The 19,698-nt window shown below is 37.8% G+C and overlaps 1 protein-coding gene across 7 annotated transcripts; it reads left to right on the top strand.

Annotated features, from left to right (window-relative positions):
* The first annotated feature begins 10,947 nt into the window (after positions 1 to 10,947).
* On the top strand, positions 10,948 to 18,284 carry LOC115674067 (NADPH-dependent diflavin oxidoreductase 1). 7 transcript variants are annotated; one of them, XM_056320037.1, is made up of 12 exons: positions 10,948 to 11,324; positions 11,474 to 11,551; positions 11,668 to 11,772; positions 12,659 to 12,750; positions 13,506 to 13,690; positions 14,034 to 14,116; positions 14,510 to 14,584; positions 14,668 to 14,778; positions 15,867 to 15,991; positions 16,706 to 16,835; positions 17,146 to 17,362; positions 17,456 to 18,284. In XM_056320037.1, the coding sequence occupies exons 1-12, from the start codon at positions 11,181 to 11,183 to the stop codon at positions 17,986 to 17,988; spliced, it is 1,878 nt and encodes a 625-aa protein (XP_056176012.1). In that variant the 5' UTR covers positions 10,948 to 11,180; the 3' UTR covers positions 17,989 to 18,284. The 7 variants fall into 7 exon arrangements, with proteins under 7 accessions (XP_056176012.1, XP_056176011.1, XP_056176013.1 ...); XM_056320036.1 differs by having other exon boundaries at positions 15,867 to 16,001; positions 16,716 to 16,835; XM_056320038.1 differs by having other exon boundaries at positions 10,950 to 11,324; positions 15,867 to 16,001; positions 16,716 to 16,835; positions 17,459 to 18,284.
* The last annotated feature ends 1,414 nt before the right edge of the window (positions 18,285 to 19,698 follow it).

Raw genomic sequence — 19,698 nt, 5'->3', positions numbered from 1 at the left:
AAATTTATCCCAAATGAATTTTTTGACGACAACAAAAAACCCTAAACCGGTACACCTATGATAAATTTTATCCAAACTAATTTTTTGACCATCAAAAATCCCAAACTGATACATTTGTTACAAATTTACCTTCCATTAAATTGGATTAATACCATGAAAAATCACAAACCGGTATACCAATGACAAACACGGGGTAAAACCCTCAACTCGTATACTCATGTGCCATCCAACTAAAAAATTTGATAGTAAAATTAAACGGAGGGTAAAATTGTCACAGATGTACCAATTTAGGGTTTTTTATGGTCAAAAAATTAGTTTGAAGAAAATTTATTACATGTGTACCAGTTTGGGGTTTTTTAGCAGCATTAACCCTTTTTTTACGGGTGGAGATCCATTTTTCCAAAATCATTAAAAACTGACTCCCGTTTCTATGGCCATCGTGACTCTCCGCAATGCGAAACATTAGACATATGATGATACCTATCCGTGACTCTCTGCAACATGAGACATCAGACGTACAACGATCCCTCTTTGTGTGGCCCGGCGTGATTTTGAAATGTGAAACATAAAAGACGTACGATGACATTTATTTGTGTGGCCGTCGTGACTCTCCGCAATGCGAAACATTAGACAAACGATGGTACCTATTCGTGACTCTCTGCAATGTGAGACGTCGGACGGTCGACGGTCCATATTCGTGTGGCCGGTCGCGATTCTGAAATGTGAAGCATAGAGACGTACGGCGATATTTATTTGTGTGGCCACCGTGACTTCGAAACGCGATATGTACATAGCCCTATCCATTTCACGTGGCGTGGCCTCGGATTCGTCCACATCAGCGCAGTTTACTCATGAAAGCACCCCTTTGATTGCACTGTGGAGGACAGCGTCCGGTCCAATTTGGCTGAGATGACAGAAGAAATCGAAATCTCCAGAGAGTTTTTTTCTTTGCCGTTCAGAAAACGCGAGGCGAGACGATCGGTGTCGGCAATATGTCTCTCTCTCCCTGCACGAGATATGCCACAGTTAGACAATGCAGCACAAGCCGTTCGGAATATTCGCTCCCGACATTAATCAATCTCGTGATTTCGTGGAAAACAGGTAACTCGTTTATCACCTGACTAACAACCTTAACAGTGAAATCTCCATTCATTTGTACACGGTAAGTAATGATAAACCATTCTCCATTTGAATTCGAAACAAAATTACCCGGTCACTCCCAATCGTGAATTGCATTTCTTACACCTATGTGAACTGGGACCAGATCCGTGAAAGGGACTAGTCGGCACAATTTGTCTTCCTGTATTAGGGTTCCGATCGTTATAAACATTCTCTTTATAATTATTCGGGTAAATAATTTTGACTTTTAAGTGCATCATGGGAGGCTAGGGCTTTAAGGGTATGTTTGGTTACTTTGGTTATTAAAATTAGAGATTATTCCAAATTTTGTGGCGCACTTCAAGCCAAAGAAGTTTGGATGCCAAATTTTTAGCGAAAAAAAGTTTGGATGCCAAATAACTTTCTCGAGATCTATGTTAGGATAAAATTATCAAGCTCTGTTAAAAAAATATATGAAACATAAAAAGGAATGGATGAACAAAGTTCCTTCTGGTTTAAAGAAAGAAAGAGCAATTGCGCAACGGTTAATGACCGTCGCAAGGTGGTTGCTGCATCCCTCCCAAGCACGGTTGTTTTAGGGTGCGTGAATGATAACCATATAGTTCCTGGGAACCATTTATGGCCAAAGATAGATTTTTCAGTTTCTATTCCTTGAACGAGTTTCTGAGCAGAGAAACAAGTTTGATAAGTTAAAAGAAGAGGAGGGGTGGCCGACACCAGCAACACTCTCTAGATACTAATATAAGGGTCCTGCATCCATTACGAAATGTTCATATTGAATCATTGCTATTCTGCCACCAGCAACCTATTGGTTTGAGGTCGGCAAGTAGCCCGATCAAGATGCCAGTAGTGAAAAAGTCTCTCGACCATCATCGAGCCACATAACTCACTGCCAAGGTCTTCCGTATTTGAGAATTCATCCAGCTCAATAGCACGAGACAAGTCGCCACTAGGCGAAGCATCGGGGGCCGTTCTGTTGCGGAAGCCAAGCGATCGAACAATAAATTTGACAGAATAAGAAAAGTAAATCGGACACTAGATTTACATAGTTCGGTCGTAGTGACCTACGTCCACGGGGAGAGCAGTACGGAATTCCACTATAGATTAAGCGATACAACGGAGATTACAACCACACTCGAGTCACTCAAACACTCTAAGTGTTTCCCAAGACCCAATTACACCCAATAACTCACGCAGTGTTTAGCCCCAACAATTCCTCACGAAATAATCTCTCAATCTCGCGAAGGAATTCTACACAAATCTTATCACAAGATTTAATCGCTAAAGAACACTAGCACACGAATGTAATTATCTGAACTTCGAAGCCCCACGATGGAGTCCCTCTGCACCTCTTCGCACAGCAAAGCACGCCCACTGCTCCACTATCAAGCACTCAAAACGGTGCTTCAAGCGAATCATCAACAACAGCTCTACCTTGAAAACTAACGTATAAGCTATAAATATATATATGTCCACCGCCTGAAGAAGAGCATAATACGGTCAAAGATAGCCACGCGTACTGGAGAAGGAAACTAAATCAAGTGGAATTCGGTCACCAAAAAATCCAATGTTTGACTTTTCTCTTCACTTTTCTTTTGGCCGACTCCAGCACATATTTGGAAAGTAAATTTCCAATATTTCCTTTTTGCTCAATTTCGGACGTTCGCAAAATATCAATTCAAAATATTCAGATTTTTGCTTCGGGCTCAAACTCGAGACATATTTTCAATAATCTCCACCTTGACTCGACGTTTGAGCCAATTAACAATCGCTTCGTCAGAACTTCGCTACTACTCTCCCACAACCCCAATGGGCTCAACCGCCACAGACTTCTTTCAAGTCCAAGCCTCGCTTGAACTTTGTCATAACCGTGGACCTAATCAGAACACCAACTCCACATGCATCTTTAACTGCTCCACAAGGATTTTTCGACACAACCTCCTCAACCGCAGATAAAGCAAAACCATCGTTGCATTCATATCTGTTTGAAGATCGAATACGCACCTTGTCAATATCAGCAGTTACAACAACCGTCGATTATATAGGCTCCACCTCACTACAAGCACCATCTGTGTCGATTAGTTCGCTAGTACCCACTACCTCAAGAGTTTCTAGTTGCAACTCCACCTCAAGCTGAACACCGTCCAGATCCGTATAAACACTGCTATTAACACTCCTAGCTAGAAGCACTGGAGACTTGTCAAATATAACTTCTCTACTGATAACAGGTGAATTTAATTCCGGGTACCAAAACCGATAGCCCGCTCACCTTATGCATAACCTAGGAACATGCACTTTCTTGTCCTTACATCGAGTTTACCATCACTAACTCGAACATAACATGGACAACCAAATATTCTAAGAGCAGAATAATCAGCAACGTTACCTGATCACACTTCTTCAGGAGTCTAACATCCAATCGCAGTCGATGGGGATCTATTCTTCATGTAGCTTATCGTACTAAGCGTATCTGCCAAGAATTTCCTAGCCATACCAGCACTAGAGAGCATTTTATGGGCCGTCTCTAGTAATGTTTTACTCATCAACTCTGCAACCTGTTGTGGTTCAATGGCATTAGTGCGACGTCTCACTATGCCTTCCTTCAGCCAAGCCTGGCTTTGATACCAATTGTTGCGGAAGCCAAGCGGTCGAACAATAAATTTGATAGAATAAGAAAAGTAAATCGGACACCAGATTTACGTGGTTCGGTTGTAGTCATCTACGTCCACGGGGAGAGCAGCACGGAATTCCACTATAGATTAAGCGATACAACGGAGATTACAACCACACTCGAGTCATTCAAACACTCTAAGTGTTTCCCAAGACCCAATTACACCCAATAATTCACGCAGTGTTTAGCCTCAACAATTCCTCACGAAATAATCTCTCAATCTCGCGAAGGAATTATACACAAATCTTATCACAAGATTTAATCGCTAAAGAACACTAGCACACGAATGTAATTATCCGAACTTCGAAGCCCCACGATGGAGTCCCTCTGCACCTCTTCGCACAGCAAAGCACGCCAACTGCTCCACTATCAAGCACTCAAAACGGCGCTTCAAGCGAATCATCAACAACAGCTCTACCTTGAAAACCAACGTATAAGCTATAAATATATATATGTCCACCGCCTGAAGAAGAGCATAATACGGTCAAAGATAGCCACGCGTACTGGAGAAGGAAACTAAATCAAGTGGAATTCGGTCACCAAAAAATCCAATGTTTGACTTTTCTCTTCACTTTTCTTTTGGCCGACTCCAGCACATATTTGGAAAGTAAATTTCCAATATTTCCTTTTTGCTCAATTTCGGACGTTCGCAAAATATCAATTCAAAATATTCAGATTTTTGCTTCGGGCTCAAACTCGAGACATATTTTCAATAATCTCCACCTTGACTCGACGTTTGAGCCAAGTAACAATCGCTTCGTCAGAACTTCGCTACTACTCTCCCACAACCCCAATGGGCTCAACCGCCACAGACTTCTTTCAAGTTCAAGCCTCGCTTGAACTTTGTCATAACCGTGGACCTAATCAGAACACCAACTCCACATGCATCTTTAACTGCTCCACAAGGATTTTTCGACACAACCTCCTCAACCGCAGATAAAGCAAAACCATCGTTGCATTCATATCTGTTTGAAGATCGAATACGCACCTTGTCAATATCAGCAGTTACAACAACCGTCGATTATATAGGCTCCACCTCACTACAAGCACCATCTGTGTCGATTAGTTCGCTAGTACCCACTACCTCAAGAGTTTCTAGTTGCAACTCCACCTCAAGCTGAACACCGTCCAGATCCGTATAAACACTGCTATTAACACTCCTAGCTAGAAGCACTGGAGACTTGTCAAATATAACTTCTCTACTGATAACAGGTGAATTTAATTCCGGGTACCAAAACCGATAGCCCGCTCACCTTATGCATAACCTAGGAATATGCACTTTCTTGTCCTTACATCGAGTTTACCATCACTAACTCGAACATAACATGGACAACCAAATATTCTAAGAGCAGAATAATCAGCAACGTTACCTGATCACACTTCTTCAGGAGTCTAACATCCAATCGCAGTCGATGGGGATCTATTCTTCATGTAGCTTATCGTACTAAGCGTATCTGCCAAGAATTTCCTAGCCATACCAGCACTAGAGAGCATTTTATGGGCCGTCTCTAGTAATGTTTTACTCATCAACTCTGCAACCTGTTGTGGTTCAATGGCATTAGTGCGACGTCTCACTATGCCTTCCTTTAGCCAAGCCTGGCTTTGATACCAATTGTTGCGGAAGCCAAGCGGTCGAACAATAAATTTGATAGAATAAGAAAAGTAAATCGGACACCAGATTTACGTGGTTCGGTTGTAGTCATCTACGTCCACGGGGAGAGCAGCACGGAATTCCACTATAGATTAAGCGATACAACGGAGATTACAACCACACTCGAGTCATTCAAACACTCTAAGTGTTTCCCAAGACCCAATTACACCCAATAATTCACGCAGTGTTTAGCCTCAACAATTCCTCACGAAATAATCTCTCAATCTCGCGAAGGAATTATACACAAATCTTATCACAAGATTTAATCGCTAAAGAACACTAGCACACGAATGTAATTATCTGAACTTCGAAGCCCCACGATGGAGTCCCTCTGCACCTCTTCGCACAGCAAAGCACGCCAACTGCTCCACTATCAAGCACTCAAAACGGCGCTTCAAGCGAATCATCAACAACAGCTCTACCTTGAAAACCAACGTATAAGCTATAAATATATATGTCCACCGCCTGAAGAAGAGCATAATACGGTCAAAGATAGCCACGCGTACTGGAGAAGGAAACTAAATCAAGTGGAATTCGGTCACCAAAAAATCCAATGTTTGACTGTTCTCTTCACTTTTCTTTTGGCCGACTCCAGCACATATTTGGAAAGTAAATTTCCAATATTTCCTTTTTGCTCAATTTCGGACGTCCGCAAAATATCAATTCAAAATATTCAGATTTTTGCTTCAGGCTCAAACTCGAGACATATTTTCAACATGATCAATGATTTATTTACAATGTAAATCGAACTCATGACCTCGTGAAGGACAAGTGACCATTTGATCACCACGCCAAATTCCATGTGGATGGTTTCTAGTATTAGTGTTTGGTTACTCTTGTGTGATATACTTGGTTTTTCAGGGTTTGCTTACTTTTCAACTTTTAGTTGGTTTTTAATGATCAAATCTTATGATAGGCCAACTAGCCAAACCATGGAGTTGTTTTCATTTCCGTGTGATGGATTCGTTTCGGCCATTCGGGCCTTTCTTCTGTCACTCAGTCACTCCTCGTTTCCAAGCCAATCCCCACTGAAAAAACCAAACATATAAGCCCATATTTTTTTGTGTTTTTCGGGATATATGCATTATTTGAGCATAATAGCAACCTATATTCACTTAAGAAAAGTCTGTTCGGGATCCAGTACAGTACTACTAACTGCATTTACTAAGGTTCCGTTCGTTTCAAGGAAAACAACTTCCAGAAAAATGTTTTCCCTATTTTCTGGCGTTCGTTTCGCAGAAAATAAACTAGTCATGGAAAACATTTTTCATAAGTGAAAAAAACACATTCAAAAGTGAGGAAAATATTTTTTGCTTTTTAGAAAGCAGAAAACATTTTCCATTTCTTCTTTCATTGCATTTTCTTTCAAATAATACAATGTTCTTTTATTTTTTTAAAATCGATTTTTAAATTTTTTTCTTTTTTCTTTTTTTTCTCTTTTTTTTCCTTCTTCCTCGACCGGCAACCGGCCACAGGCGAGCTCGAGCCTCGCTCGAGGTCGCCGGAGCCTCATCGATGTCTGGCAACCTCAGGTAAGGCTTGAGCCTCGCCCAGCTCAACGGATCTAGCAAGGCCCAAGATCACCCGATTAGCCTTGGGCGAGCTCAAGCCTCGCCAAATCCGGCTAGCTGGGCGAGGCTGAGGTCACCAGGGCCTTGCCAACCTATGGCAACCTCTGGCGACCTCGGGCAAGGCAGCCTCGCCTAGCTTTCCAACCTTGAGCAAGCTCGACCTCACCACAAGCTAACAAGGCTCGACCTCGCCGACCTGTGATGAGGCTCGACCTCGCCAATGGCTGGCGGCCAGCCATTGCCGTGGCCGGCCAAGGAAGAAGGAAAAAAAAAAGAAAGAAAAGTAATTTAATTATTAAAATAATTAAAAAAAATCGAATTTTTTGGTAATATTCCCTAGAAAATCAAATCGGATACCAAACAACGGAAAATATTTTCCATTTTATTTTTAGGTTTCAGCCAAATACCGGAAAATATTGTCATTTTCATGAAAAATGGCTTCATAAAAAACATTTTCTGGAAACCTCACATTTCCCACGAAACGAACGGAGGCTAAATTTTCTAATTTATTTCCAGCATTAGGACGATATTAAGGAAGATTAATAACTTGAAGATGGAGAGAAATCAGAAATGAGCAAATGAGGAATGAACTTACCTTGAATTTGAAATGATTTCCGCACCCCTAATTATCGTGCTTTTAAAGCATAAGGGAAATACTGCACAAGCCCACAAGAGCCTCAAAATAGGCTTTGCAGGCCTCGCCGAAAGGCCAAATGGGCCTAACACAGTGTAACAGGCCCACTGAACGACATCAGTCGAACAATGGGCCACAATATTGGGCCCATGCATAAACAAAAACGGTCCGCTAGGGCGTCGTTCCATCGCTTTTTTTTTGGTCAAAACGTTCCATCGCTATTGTGCAGTGTCGAAAGAGGCCATGCTGCTTAGCGGCTGGCTCGCCGACCCAGCACTGGCAAATGCAACTCGATGCCCAGTGCAACACAAGGTGCCTGCCCATTGGACATGCCGCCACCTATCACCAGCATCGATTTCTCTTCTTCTTTTTATGTGGAATCATACATGTATTTTTAAAAATAGGATAAGTACACTGGAAGCCCTAAATCTTATCACAAAAGTACAATTGAGCCCTACAATTTCAAAAAGTGCAATCAAGTCTCAAAACTTATCACAAAAGTGCAATTGAGTCATAAAACTTTCAAAAAGTGCAATCAAATCCTAAAACTTATCAAGTTAGTGCAATCAAATCGTAAAATTTATTAGTATTTTCTGTTTGTCAAGTTGAACGTCGTTAATAGAAGGACTTGATTGAACAAACTTAACAAGTATTATGACTTGATTGCACTATTTGAAAGTTTTAGGACTCAATTGCATTTTCGTAACAAGTTTTAAGACTTGATTACACATTTTGAAAGTTTTAGAACTCAATTGCACTTTCATAACAAATTTTAGGACTTGATTACACTTTTTGAAAAATTTAGGATTTAATTGCACTTTTATGACAAATTTTGGGATTTCTACTACACTTATCCCTTTCAAAATTGACCAAAATTTTGACTAAGCATGTCTTTTTCCATTCAACATTGTCAAATCTTTTTCCGTTTCTAAACTTTTCAAAAATGCAGTCTAGTTTTCGAAACGTGACAAGTAGCGGATTTTCAGTGATTGGGTCGAATGGACAATTGTACTAAAAGTTTATGACATTTTCTTCGTTAAATATTTTATCGACATGACTCTTGCAGCATCATAAATCTCGTGTGTTGGATAGAATTTAGTTGATCGGGTTAAATCACAAAATTCCCAACTCCTCAAGAACGAATAATCGTGGTTAAAAGTTTCGATATCTTGAGAATTGGCCGTTTGATTTGGGCAAATCTATTTTGTTGGTAATCTCTTGATGAGTACAGCACACTTATACCCTTACATTGAATTGCTAATGGAGTTCTATTTCCGTTAAAAGCGGGTCAAATCTTTATAAAATGTTCGATGAAAAATTATGTGTCCACGATATTTATAAAGACGATGATTGCATCAAATAGTTGAATTTTGCTCATAAGATATCCTTATGAAATCATGGACTTATACGTGGGAGCCAAACTCCATACTCCAATTCATATGTAAATTCCCAACCTCTAATATTACATTTGGTTGCAGTAATCACTATTACATTTCAGGTCCGGTTGATTGTTTTCTCGTAGTGGCAGCTATTAGAGAAGCTGTAATAGCTATTACATGGAACCCCGTGTGATAGTTATATTGTACCTGCTCGTCCCTAAACTTCTAACAAGAACATATTGCCCCATGTTTTGATTTGGTTATAGCCATTGATCTTCTATGATATTTTTTGCTAGCATACGCAATGCATATGACTTTTAAAGTGTAAATGTGTTATTTAATCTCATTTTTTTTTATAGAAATCTCTTTTTTATCCTTGATTTCTGTAAACATAAAAAAAATAAAGAAAATCGAGAAAAATAATATAATTAAATTATTAATAACAAAAAAATAGATATCAATAGTAATTTAATATGAATGTTATAAAGGGATGAAAATATTAATAGAACTCAAATATTTCAAGAAAAAGAAACTCAATTAATTGAAAGGAAAATAACCGTCAATAACAAAAAGGTCAAGTAACAAAAATTGGACTATGAATGATTATGTAAATGGTTTATCACTGCAAAAAAAAAAATGGTTGATCAATAGAAAAAATTTAAAAATAAGCTTAGTTTTCGATTAATTTTTTTTATGAGTTGAGGAGATCATTTCCTTTTATAATTTTTTTAAAATATTGTTATTAATCAATCACTTTTTACATTAATTAACTATTTAAATATACATAATGACTAAACAAATTTTGTCATTGACCTTCATGTTTTTTAGGCCTTTTTCCTTTTCATTTGATTTGTGTTTATACGTTTTCTTGGAAGATCGTATTTAGTTCTATTCAAGTGACTATATTTATCAAATTTCGTTTAATACAACTATAGAATTTTACTTTATCTATTGTTAGTATCTAGTTAATTTAGTATGCTCCCATCTTCTATATTTTAATCATTTCTTACATCAATGATGTTAAAAAGAGAGATTTCTTTTAAATATGAGATGAAAATATACTTTAAGCCCATAAAAGTCACGTGCATTCCACATGCTAACGGAAAAATAACGAAGGGTTAAACACAGTAGTAAAATGAAAGTTCAAGGGGGCATTGTGTAGCAGTTGAAAGTTCGAGAGCGGAGGTGTACTGCCCCAAAAAGTTTAGGTATTTTGTGTAATTTCCTCTAATTTTAATTAAAATTTCTATTAATTACTAGCATGATACCGTTTTTTTATATAAAGCTACCCAGATTTTGATTATTTTGACTTAATCACCTATTATATGATTAAATAAATAAAATACTAATGACTAAGTAAATAATTGATATCATGATAATTATGTTATCATGACAATACATAAGTACTTATTTTATTGAAAATTATTCATGATGTTATAATTAGCATAACACTTAGTTGCTTTCTATTAGGTACGATTATGTAAATTCCCATAGCTTAGTATAATATTATTTACAATAAGATGATTACCTCAATATTAAATTATATCAATAAGTACCCGTTCAACAATTATAATTTCAATCATACAATTAATTACATAACTAATAATATTCATCCAACATGATCAAATTTTATGTTTAAATCATAATAACACGTTAATTTTTACGTAATTGATACAAATCTATGCGTTAAATTGCAATATTTCGATAATATATATAGGACACTACTACACTCATGATTGGCTATTAAAGTAGTAGTTATTGTTATATATTATCTATCTTAGCATAATCACATATTACGTGGTTCATTTTTTTTATTACAATCGTAAATAAATTATCAAAATAGAAAATAAATATGACGTAATTGTGTTGTATATCTGCTATTATTTTAGGGGTATTTAGGTCATTCCGATGTTATTTCTGGCCTTTCTTCTCTGTTCCTGCCTCCACTCCTCTGGAAACTCCAAAACCCAAAACCGCTCGAGCTCGCCGGAGAAGAAAGCGAGATCGCTCGGCGGTCGCCGGCCGGCCGCGAGTCTCGCCGTCGGGGGTTCAGCTGATCGTCTCCGGCTCCGAATTGCAGTCGCTCGCCGCTCGTTGTGACCCGAATCTCGCTTCTGAGGGGTCGCGTCGATCCGTTCCCCCCCTTCCAGGAGCCATGACGGAGACCGAATCCAGGAAGCTTCTGATCCTGTACGCGACTCAGACCGGAAACGCCGTGGACGCGGCGGAGCGCATCGGCCGCGAGGCCGAGCGCAGAGGCTGCCCCGCTTCGCTCCTTTCCATGGACGAATATGACGCCGTGAGTCTTGAATCGGTCTCTCGCACTTGCATTGGGTGTTTGATATTCGTTCGGGAACTAGTGATGCCTTTATTATTTTGCAATAGTCATGTTATTCGGGGGCGATGCGTTAGCTCATGCGAGTTTGTGTTTGCTTTTATGCGTGGCAGAGTTTGTTGCCTCTCGAGGACACTGTCGTGTTCGTGGTTTCTACGACGGGCCAGGGGGATCCGCCAGATTTCATGAAGGTTGGTTTAGGGTTTTGTGTTGAAATTTGGAGGCTGTTTGGATTTCAAGATGCTGTGGTGATTGGATTGGTTAGCGTTTGTAGCTCCTGATATGCCCTTGTTTTGTAAAAAAACAGGTATTTTGGAGGTTTCTGCTGCAGAGAAACCTGAACCGGCATTGGTTAGAGGGACTGCGTTATGCCGTGTTTGGGTTAGGTGATTCTGGTTACCAGAAATACAATGTAATCATGTTTTCGCTGCTTTCTCATGAGATTGGCATATGTTTAGTGATGGCATCGAACATTCTAGAACTGACTTCCACTGTCATGCAACTGCTGCTTCTGTGCTTATTCTACGGAGAATAGAAGTGATTGAATTTCGTGTAATAGGATCATGATCTGTTTGAAGTCCTGGGATGCATTTATGCCCAGCAAAGCAAACTTGCTTGTAATTGAAGTTGATCTTCAAAGCATTTAGGGTCTGTTGCTACTTCTGCTTTCGAGGCCCAGCACCATCTTTCTAAAAATCATAGTTGCATAACAGCAATTTGATGCCTTAGATGTACGTGCCAACATTTTTTGTGGGGATTATTTGGCGTCTATAAATTTTACCGTTAGGTATTCTGAGTGTGTTAAAATCCATATTTTTATATGTTCCTTGAGTTTTGTAGAACTGTAGTTCAAAGGAAGTGCTTAGAGTAGATTTCTTTTGACTTTTTATGGTGCCATTTGCTGGTATTTTTCTTTCCACAGGAATTGTAAGCGACTGTTTTAGCAATTTCCTTTTTCGTGGAATCAAGTAATGTTGCATATACTTTAAGCATAATAGGTAATGTGCCAAGTTCAATATTTTCATTGTAATTTAGCTTAAATTCTTCCCAGACTTCATCTTTTTTATTACTCTTTAGTTGAAACGTGTCTTGCTAACCACTTCTCTCAGCCCATTTATCTCCTCTCCTTGAATAATTCGGCTTCCTTCAAGTTTAAGTGCCTGGGTGTCTCCTGGATATTCATCCATGCTTTCAGTGCTACTTTGTTAAATCATACCATTTGTTGCAATATTTTTTTCTCCCTCACAGTTACTTCAGCCAGAGGAACTTATCTTCATCTTCATGACTGATGACTGCAGTTTGTTGCCAAAAAACTTGATAAGAGACTTTCGGATCTTGGAGCGCAGGCCATTGTTGAAAGAGGTTTAGGGGATGACCAGCATCCTTCAGGGTATGTCATGGTACTATAAACTAAATCCTTAGTTAAAAATTGTTATGTCTAGTTCTCACACAATAAAATGGAGAAACCTTGCTTTGCAAACTATGGTCTTGGTAATCTATCAAATGACATTTTTTCCCTCCGAATGCAGCTTCGAAGTTCTGGCTAGTATTATGAAATGTGACCAAGTGACTATGTGAAATCATTGGTGTTTCTGGCTCGTGCTTGTGGAGCTGATCTTACCGTTTATGAGGATGGTTAAGTTTGGTGGCATGTATTTCTTTGTCGTGTCTGGTCGTATTATATGCTCTCTCATTTCTATGAAAACTCGTCTATATGTTACTTGTGTAGTTACCGTTTCATTTCCAATCATAAAACTTTAGATACACCATCAAAGGAAAGTAAGTATATCTTCATAGTTTTTCATTTAGTTTTGAACTAACTTGGTTGATTAGTTCTGGAAATTTAGCATCCAGTTTTATGCGTAGCTTATGCCTCCATGAAACAGGACCCTTTGTCAACTGATTTTAATAGTTTTATTTGGTTTTGTTTTATAACCGATATTTTGTCATGTTTAAGGAATGCTTTTATTCCTGGGCGTAACTTAAAATCCCTCTTTTTTGCGCTATACTTTTATTCACAATTGTTGCTTTCGCGCTTCATTGGAGTTTCATGGTAGTTAATTCTTCATGCTGGAGTCTTTTACCTTAAGATAAGGTCAAAATCCAAAGAAGCCAAGTAACCAACATAGTGATTTGTAATTCAAGGTATGAAGGTGCTCTGGACCCTTGGTTGTCATCCTTGTGGAGAATGTTAAATCAGAAGAATCCAAAGTTATTTCCTGATGGTCCAGATTATGTGATATCAGATGAGAAATTTCTGGATCTACCAAAGGTTCAAATCAGATACCATGCTGCTGATGAAGTGAATCCGCAATATTTATTTGGTTCAGGTAATTTGATCTGTCTAGCAGTAGCATGTATTGATATAGGGTATACACATGGTGTGAATCTAGGGTAAAAAAATTCAAGCTTAGCCAAAAAACGTACTGGTGTCAGTGGATCAATCTATTGTGAGAACTTGAAGTGGTTTTCTTGCTAAGTTGGGGTATTGAGAGTGTTAGTATGCATGCTTCTCCATTGTCCTTACTAAATGGAGATCGTATGGTGCAAAAGACAAGGTCGCTGAGTAGTTTATCCAATAAGTTTATCCAATTTATCTGTATGAATATGTTCAGGCTGCATTGTCATTTTGACTATTTTTCTTTTTCAATTTTTCTGGCTTGTCATGCACAGAGATTGAAATCGAGAAGGCTCGCTCTATGTCTCCTGGAAGATTCTCTGGTCGCCAAACAAGACCGGATTGCTTTCTTAAATTGGTAATCTACGACTTATATGACATAGCCAGTGGACAATATGCAATTTCAGCCCTTTGCTTTCAAAATATGGTTGATTTTGTCATTAAACATACGCTATAACTTTGTCTTAATTCCATTGAGTGTGAGTTCAGTACTTTTAGAAGTGGGGAGGATGGGTAATCAAAAGCAAATAATCTAATATACTGAGAAGCCAAAGTTTCCCTACCAATCATATTCATTTAGCAAATCTGCTGAATCTAATTTTATATTTATTTTCAAGTGAAATGCATTAGGGATGCGCTTAATGAGTGAGAAGGAATTTAAAACACTTGAATGCTGTATGCTGTGGAGCTGAATTTGGATTAGAAAAGTAAAAAATCTTGATTGGTTCTTTTTTCTTCTTTTCCTGAGTAGGTAAAAAATCATTGCTTGACTAAGGCAGGCTGTGGAAAGGATGTGCGTCACCTCGAATTTAACTTTGAGTCATCTGTAAGATGTTTAAATATACTGTTCAAAGAGTTTTGGAGATTGGTTTTCCCTTTTTTGTATAATGTGTAATAATGAATTTTCAGGCTATTGAATATGATGTAGGTGATGTTTTAGAAATTCTTCCTGGTCAAGATCCTGAGGCGGTAGATGCTTTCTTGGAGCATTGTCATTTGGACCCTGAATCATTCATTACGGTAGGAACTATTGCAGTCAGACTGATTATTTTTCATTACTTCAAAATGGACATATTCTTTGCTGCTCTTGCTCGGATGTTCACCTCCTTTATGATTTTACAACGCATTTATTTCCAGCAGATTTTAGCTGTCCTCTGATCACATGCTTTTTTCTGTGCATATGCAGCCGCATATACACAGCTAATGAAGGACCAAGATAAAGTTTGTCCATTTGGACTAATATTTTGGAAGCTAGAGTAGATGCTTTATGGCTATTTTCGCTATAGAAGCTAAATAAGTATATTTGGTGTTCAGATAATTTAATTGCTTTTCATATTTTGCTTCAACTGAAGAGCAGTGGTATATGCTACTTTTCTTTTTTTTAATCTTTTTATATCTAAAATAATTGCAGGTAGTTGTTGTTCCTCATAGTTGATTATATAATCCTATCATCTATTCTCATTCATAAAGCTAGTTAAGCTCATTTCTATATTTACCCTCAAATCCATCGTCTCTCTCTCTCTCTGGTTGTTAAAATCACATTATTAAGTAAGATTTTACAGAAATATGTTATAAACAAAGACCAGAGTACTTTATAATTCTATAGTTCATACTTTCCAATAAAAAATTAGCATAATTCAAAGATAAACCATTTAGACTTGGGGTGTGTCTGGATTGACTTTTACTTTACACTTTTTACTTGATCTAAATTTTGCGGTGTATGCATTTGGACTTTTGTTTTAACCCGGAACACCTGAAACTATCATATTGTATAATTATCGACATGTAAATTAGCATTTTTTTAACTCGTAATTTTTCCGAGTTTAGATAGAATTAATTTTTGGTGGTAAAATAATTTTTGCTTGTACTTAAAACTCATAAAAAAGCCCTTATAATCTAGAGAACACCAAAGCCCATAATAACTAAATCTTGAATGAATTCTAACCAAAGTTTCTTTAAACGTCTATATTATGGCTGCAAGAATGAAAATTACAGAAATCAAGGCAGAAAAGTCCCATTCTCTTGCAAAACTGTTATCATAGTTTCTCATACACCTTATGTGTGCATCATTACTAATTGCTACTTGAAACCTTTTTTCTATGCTTCAGGTTCATCCAAGAAAAGAGGATAATCGAGTTCTAGCCAATGGAAGAAGTGCCTCAATAGTCCCCATCAAATTAAGGACTTTCGTTGAGTTGGCAATGGATATTTCATCAGCATCACCGCGACGTTACTTCTTCGAGGCAAGAGTCTTGTATTACTAATATTATGATGTAAACACCCATCAAATTATGATCGACTACTTTCTGTGCCTGTTTGTGCTTGTGAATTGGCCATACTTATTGTTTATATATGCATGCTTTCTAGAAACCTAGAATGTTTTATGAAGTAAAAATGGAAGCAAAGTAGTTCGTCTGCGAGATATTGATTCCTGAATTCAGTATAATTTTGGTGTGCATATTGTCTTCCATGTTTCTCCATCCAATGGTTGTTTTATCCAAAATTTCTTTATCCGAACTTGGTGGATGTCTGCTGCTGCACCAAAGAAAAGCCGTAGCATTGGGGAATTGATTGGCATATAAGTCACAGATGAGCTTGATTTAGTGATTATATGAATTGAGTCTGGAAATTAAGTAGTCGAGAGAAATTATACTCATTGCCGTGTCGCATGATTAGTGTTGTGCCCTTTTGGGGGTTTAACAAGCTTCCCTGCTATGTTTTGTCACATGCGGCTTCCTATGGTGAATACATTGTTGCCTTGCATAGATTTGGAACTACTGTCTCAGGACCTACAGATCTCCAGGATTATCTAGTAATGATGCATATTACATGGGAAATGCTGAAATAGATAGTTTATATGAACAAATATAGAGTTGCATGGCTTTGGTCTGGTGATTTTTTACTCAGCATGCCTAACAATTTTTTGCTTTCCTCATACTAATAGCACCGCCTATCAGGTAATGAGTTATTTTGCTGCAGCCCAACATGAAAAGGAAAGGCTTCAATATTTTGCATCAGCTGAAGGAAGAGATGATCTATACCAATACAACCAAAAAGAACGAAGAACTGTTTTGGAGGTGACGAAACTAAACTAATTTTTTGAGACTGTATTTGTTGTGAATTATTTGGAAAGAAATCCTACCTTTCAAAAATGTATTTGTCCTCTAGATGCTTCATTAAAGAAAAGGAGAGTTTTTAGCTTTGTCAAAATGGTATCAAATCATTCTGTAAGAACATGATATTCCTTTTCTGTTTAATTACTCCACCGACATCATCCTTCGTATGTACAAGTGAGTTGCGCCACATTGAGGTATATATGCTGCGAGAAGCTATATATTAATCTTTTCCATGCATCAGGTCATTAGTGATCCTTTCATTTTTAAATAGGTATTACAAGATTTTCCTTCCGTACAACTGCCGCTCGAGTGGTTGGTCCAGTTGATCCCTCCATTAAAAACAAGGGCTTTCTCCATTTCATCTTCTCCTTCAGCCCATCCTAATCAAGTCCACTTAACTGTGAATGTTGTGTCATGGATGACACCTTTTAAGAGGAATCGAGTTGGGCTCTGCTCAATGTGGCTGGCCAATCTTGATCCTAATCAGGGTGAGTAACTATTTACACGGACACTCTACAGGAATACATTGATGGAGGTATCAAATGTACATATTGCAATGCTAATTGCTGAATTTGACATAGTAGGTGCTTGTATTCCGGCATGGTTTCAGAAAGGTTCACTTCCTCCCCCACCACCATCGCTACCTCTCATCCTCATTGGACCTGGAACTGGATGTGCACCATTTCGTGGTTTTGTCGAGGAAAGAACCATTCAAAGTCGGTCTATGTGGACTGCGCCCATCATTTTCTTCTTTGGTTGCCGAAATGAAGAAAATGATTTTCTATACAGAGATTTCTGGTTAGATCATTCACGAAATGACAGGGTTCTCTCTGATGCCAAGGGCGGGGGCCTTTTTGTTGCTTTTTCGAGAGACCAACCTCAGAAGATATACGTGCAAGATAAGATACGGGAACACAGCCAAACGGTCTGGAATTTGTTGAACTCGGGAGCTGCCGTCTACGTCGCAGGTTCTTCAACCAAAATGCCCTCTGATGTTTGGTCAGCCTTCGAAGACATCGTATCTAAAGAAGGTGCGGTTCCGAGGGAATCTGCTGTTAGGTGGCTTAGGGCACTGGAAAAGGCCGGTAAGTATCATGTTGAAGCTTGGTCTTGAATTTGCGCCTACTCTTCCTCAGACCAACGTTGGTGGAGGAAACGAGGATGACCCTACCTTGTGCGGAAGAGCTACTTTTCGGGAACTTACTGTTTTTCGACCTCCATGAAATAATACACATTCAATTGATTAGGAAGTCCATCTTTTCCTGGCTGTCTTGTAATTTGTTGCTCGATCCTTCTTACCCATTACGAAGGGCTTATGGATGTTGGAATCATTGTCGTGAAAAGAAAGAGTGGACTCGCGTCGAAATATTGTTGATTTCTGATTTAAGATGTCCCATGAGACTTTGAATTGCTCTCTGCCTTACGCTGACTTCAGGAATGTGAATCTCTTGCTTTTTATCAGCTCATCTGGGGTTGTGAGTTGGTACTCGGGATGAGTCAAGACGACGTAGTTTACTGCTTCGACTATTCTTTGAAGCGGAAATATACTTATAATGTAGGTCTGTAATGGGAAAGAGGAACCAATTCATGTCAAGTATTTGACATCAATCAAGTGTTTAACGCATGCTCTTCATTTTTAGCATGAACCCAGAAAAAGACTATAAATTACAGCTTTTTGAGCATTTTAATGATCACGGATGTAATTGGAAGATCGCAACAAAGTAGAAGATATTTTAAGCCTTTCACTTTGATTAAAATTCCTAAGTTCATGGCCGGATTGTAATTAGCAGTTAAAGTAAAATTCTTCGAAAACTACATCAAACTCATGGGAACTTCTAAGGTACGATGTCGGACCGTGCCCCTTGAATTAATATAAGAAAGTCTTCAACATTAGATTTGTGTTTTGTTTCGCGGAAAATGAATAATTTAAAAATATTTTCCTAACAGTAATCACTTGTATTGCTTATAAAAATGAATAAACGGAAAATATTTTCATCATCCACAAAAATGTTTTACTTAAATTGTTGTCGATAATTAAAAGAATTTTCATTGGCTAATTTATTTTAAGCAATACAAGCGATCACTTAAATCAGTTATTTTTCGCAAAACAAACAGTGTATAGTTAGCTAATTTTAAATATTACAGTAACCAAATAAACTATTTTAAACAAACAACTAGCAGAAAAAGTGGAAAAGTTAGAATTTTTCGTTTACAAAGTAAAATAAATCTATTTTTTAAATTCCAAATGTAAAAATATTGAAGCTCATATAATTGTTATGATTTAAATGAATGGAAAAAGTGGAACATGAAGTACAACAATAGTCTCCAATAGAATATAATTATATGATGAAATAGGAAAAAAATGAATGATTAAAGTTCACCGAGTAAGACGATAACATTGATAAAAAAAAATTGAGAGAGAAATGGATATATTTTGTAAAGTGTGTGTGTGTGTCCATGTTGAAGTTACCAAAAAAACATATGATTTTTCCATGAAGAATTTTGAAGAAAGACCGGGGGTAAATGTGCAGATATTTTCCGCAATGAAAATGGATAATGATACAAATGGTCTATGAAATTTGGCTCAATATGCAATATAGTCCCTAAACTTTTAATTTGTTCAATGTGATCTCTAAAATTTTAATTTGTCCAATGTGAATGCAGTCCCTAAACTATATGAAAATGTTCAATGTAGTCCTTTCATTAATTCAAGATCAAGGACAACATTGCACACTTTCATATAATTTAAGCATTACAATGAACATGTACCAAAAGTTCAGGGACTAAATTGAATAAATTAAAATTTTAAGGATCCATTGCAGAT

The sequence above is a fragment of the Syzygium oleosum genome, unplaced genomic scaffold (assembly GCF_021117445.2).
Source record: "Syzygium oleosum isolate NSW1041296 unplaced genomic scaffold, Sole_v2.1 Sole_v2.19, whole genome shotgun sequence".
NCBI classification, from domain to species: domain Eukaryota; kingdom Viridiplantae; phylum Streptophyta; class Magnoliopsida; order Myrtales; family Myrtaceae; genus Syzygium; species Syzygium oleosum.
The sequence above is the reverse complement of the archived record's forward strand: the minus strand, read 5'-3'. Positions and strand labels throughout refer to the sequence as shown.

Excerpts from the sequence above, each read along its gene's own strand:
- LOC115674067 (XM_056320037.1), top strand. The coding sequence starts at position 11,181 with ATGACGGAGACCGAATCCAGGAAGCTTCTGATCCTGTACGCGACTCAG. Across the intron at positions 11,552-11,667 it reads ATCCGCCAGATTTCATGAAG|GTATTTTGGAGGTTTCTGCT; the intron begins GTTGGTTTAGGG and ends GTAAAAAAACAG. Across the intron at positions 14,117-14,509 it reads CGGATTGCTTTCTTAAATTG|GTAAAAAATCATTGCTTGAC; the intron begins GTAATCTACGAC and ends TTTCCTGAGTAG.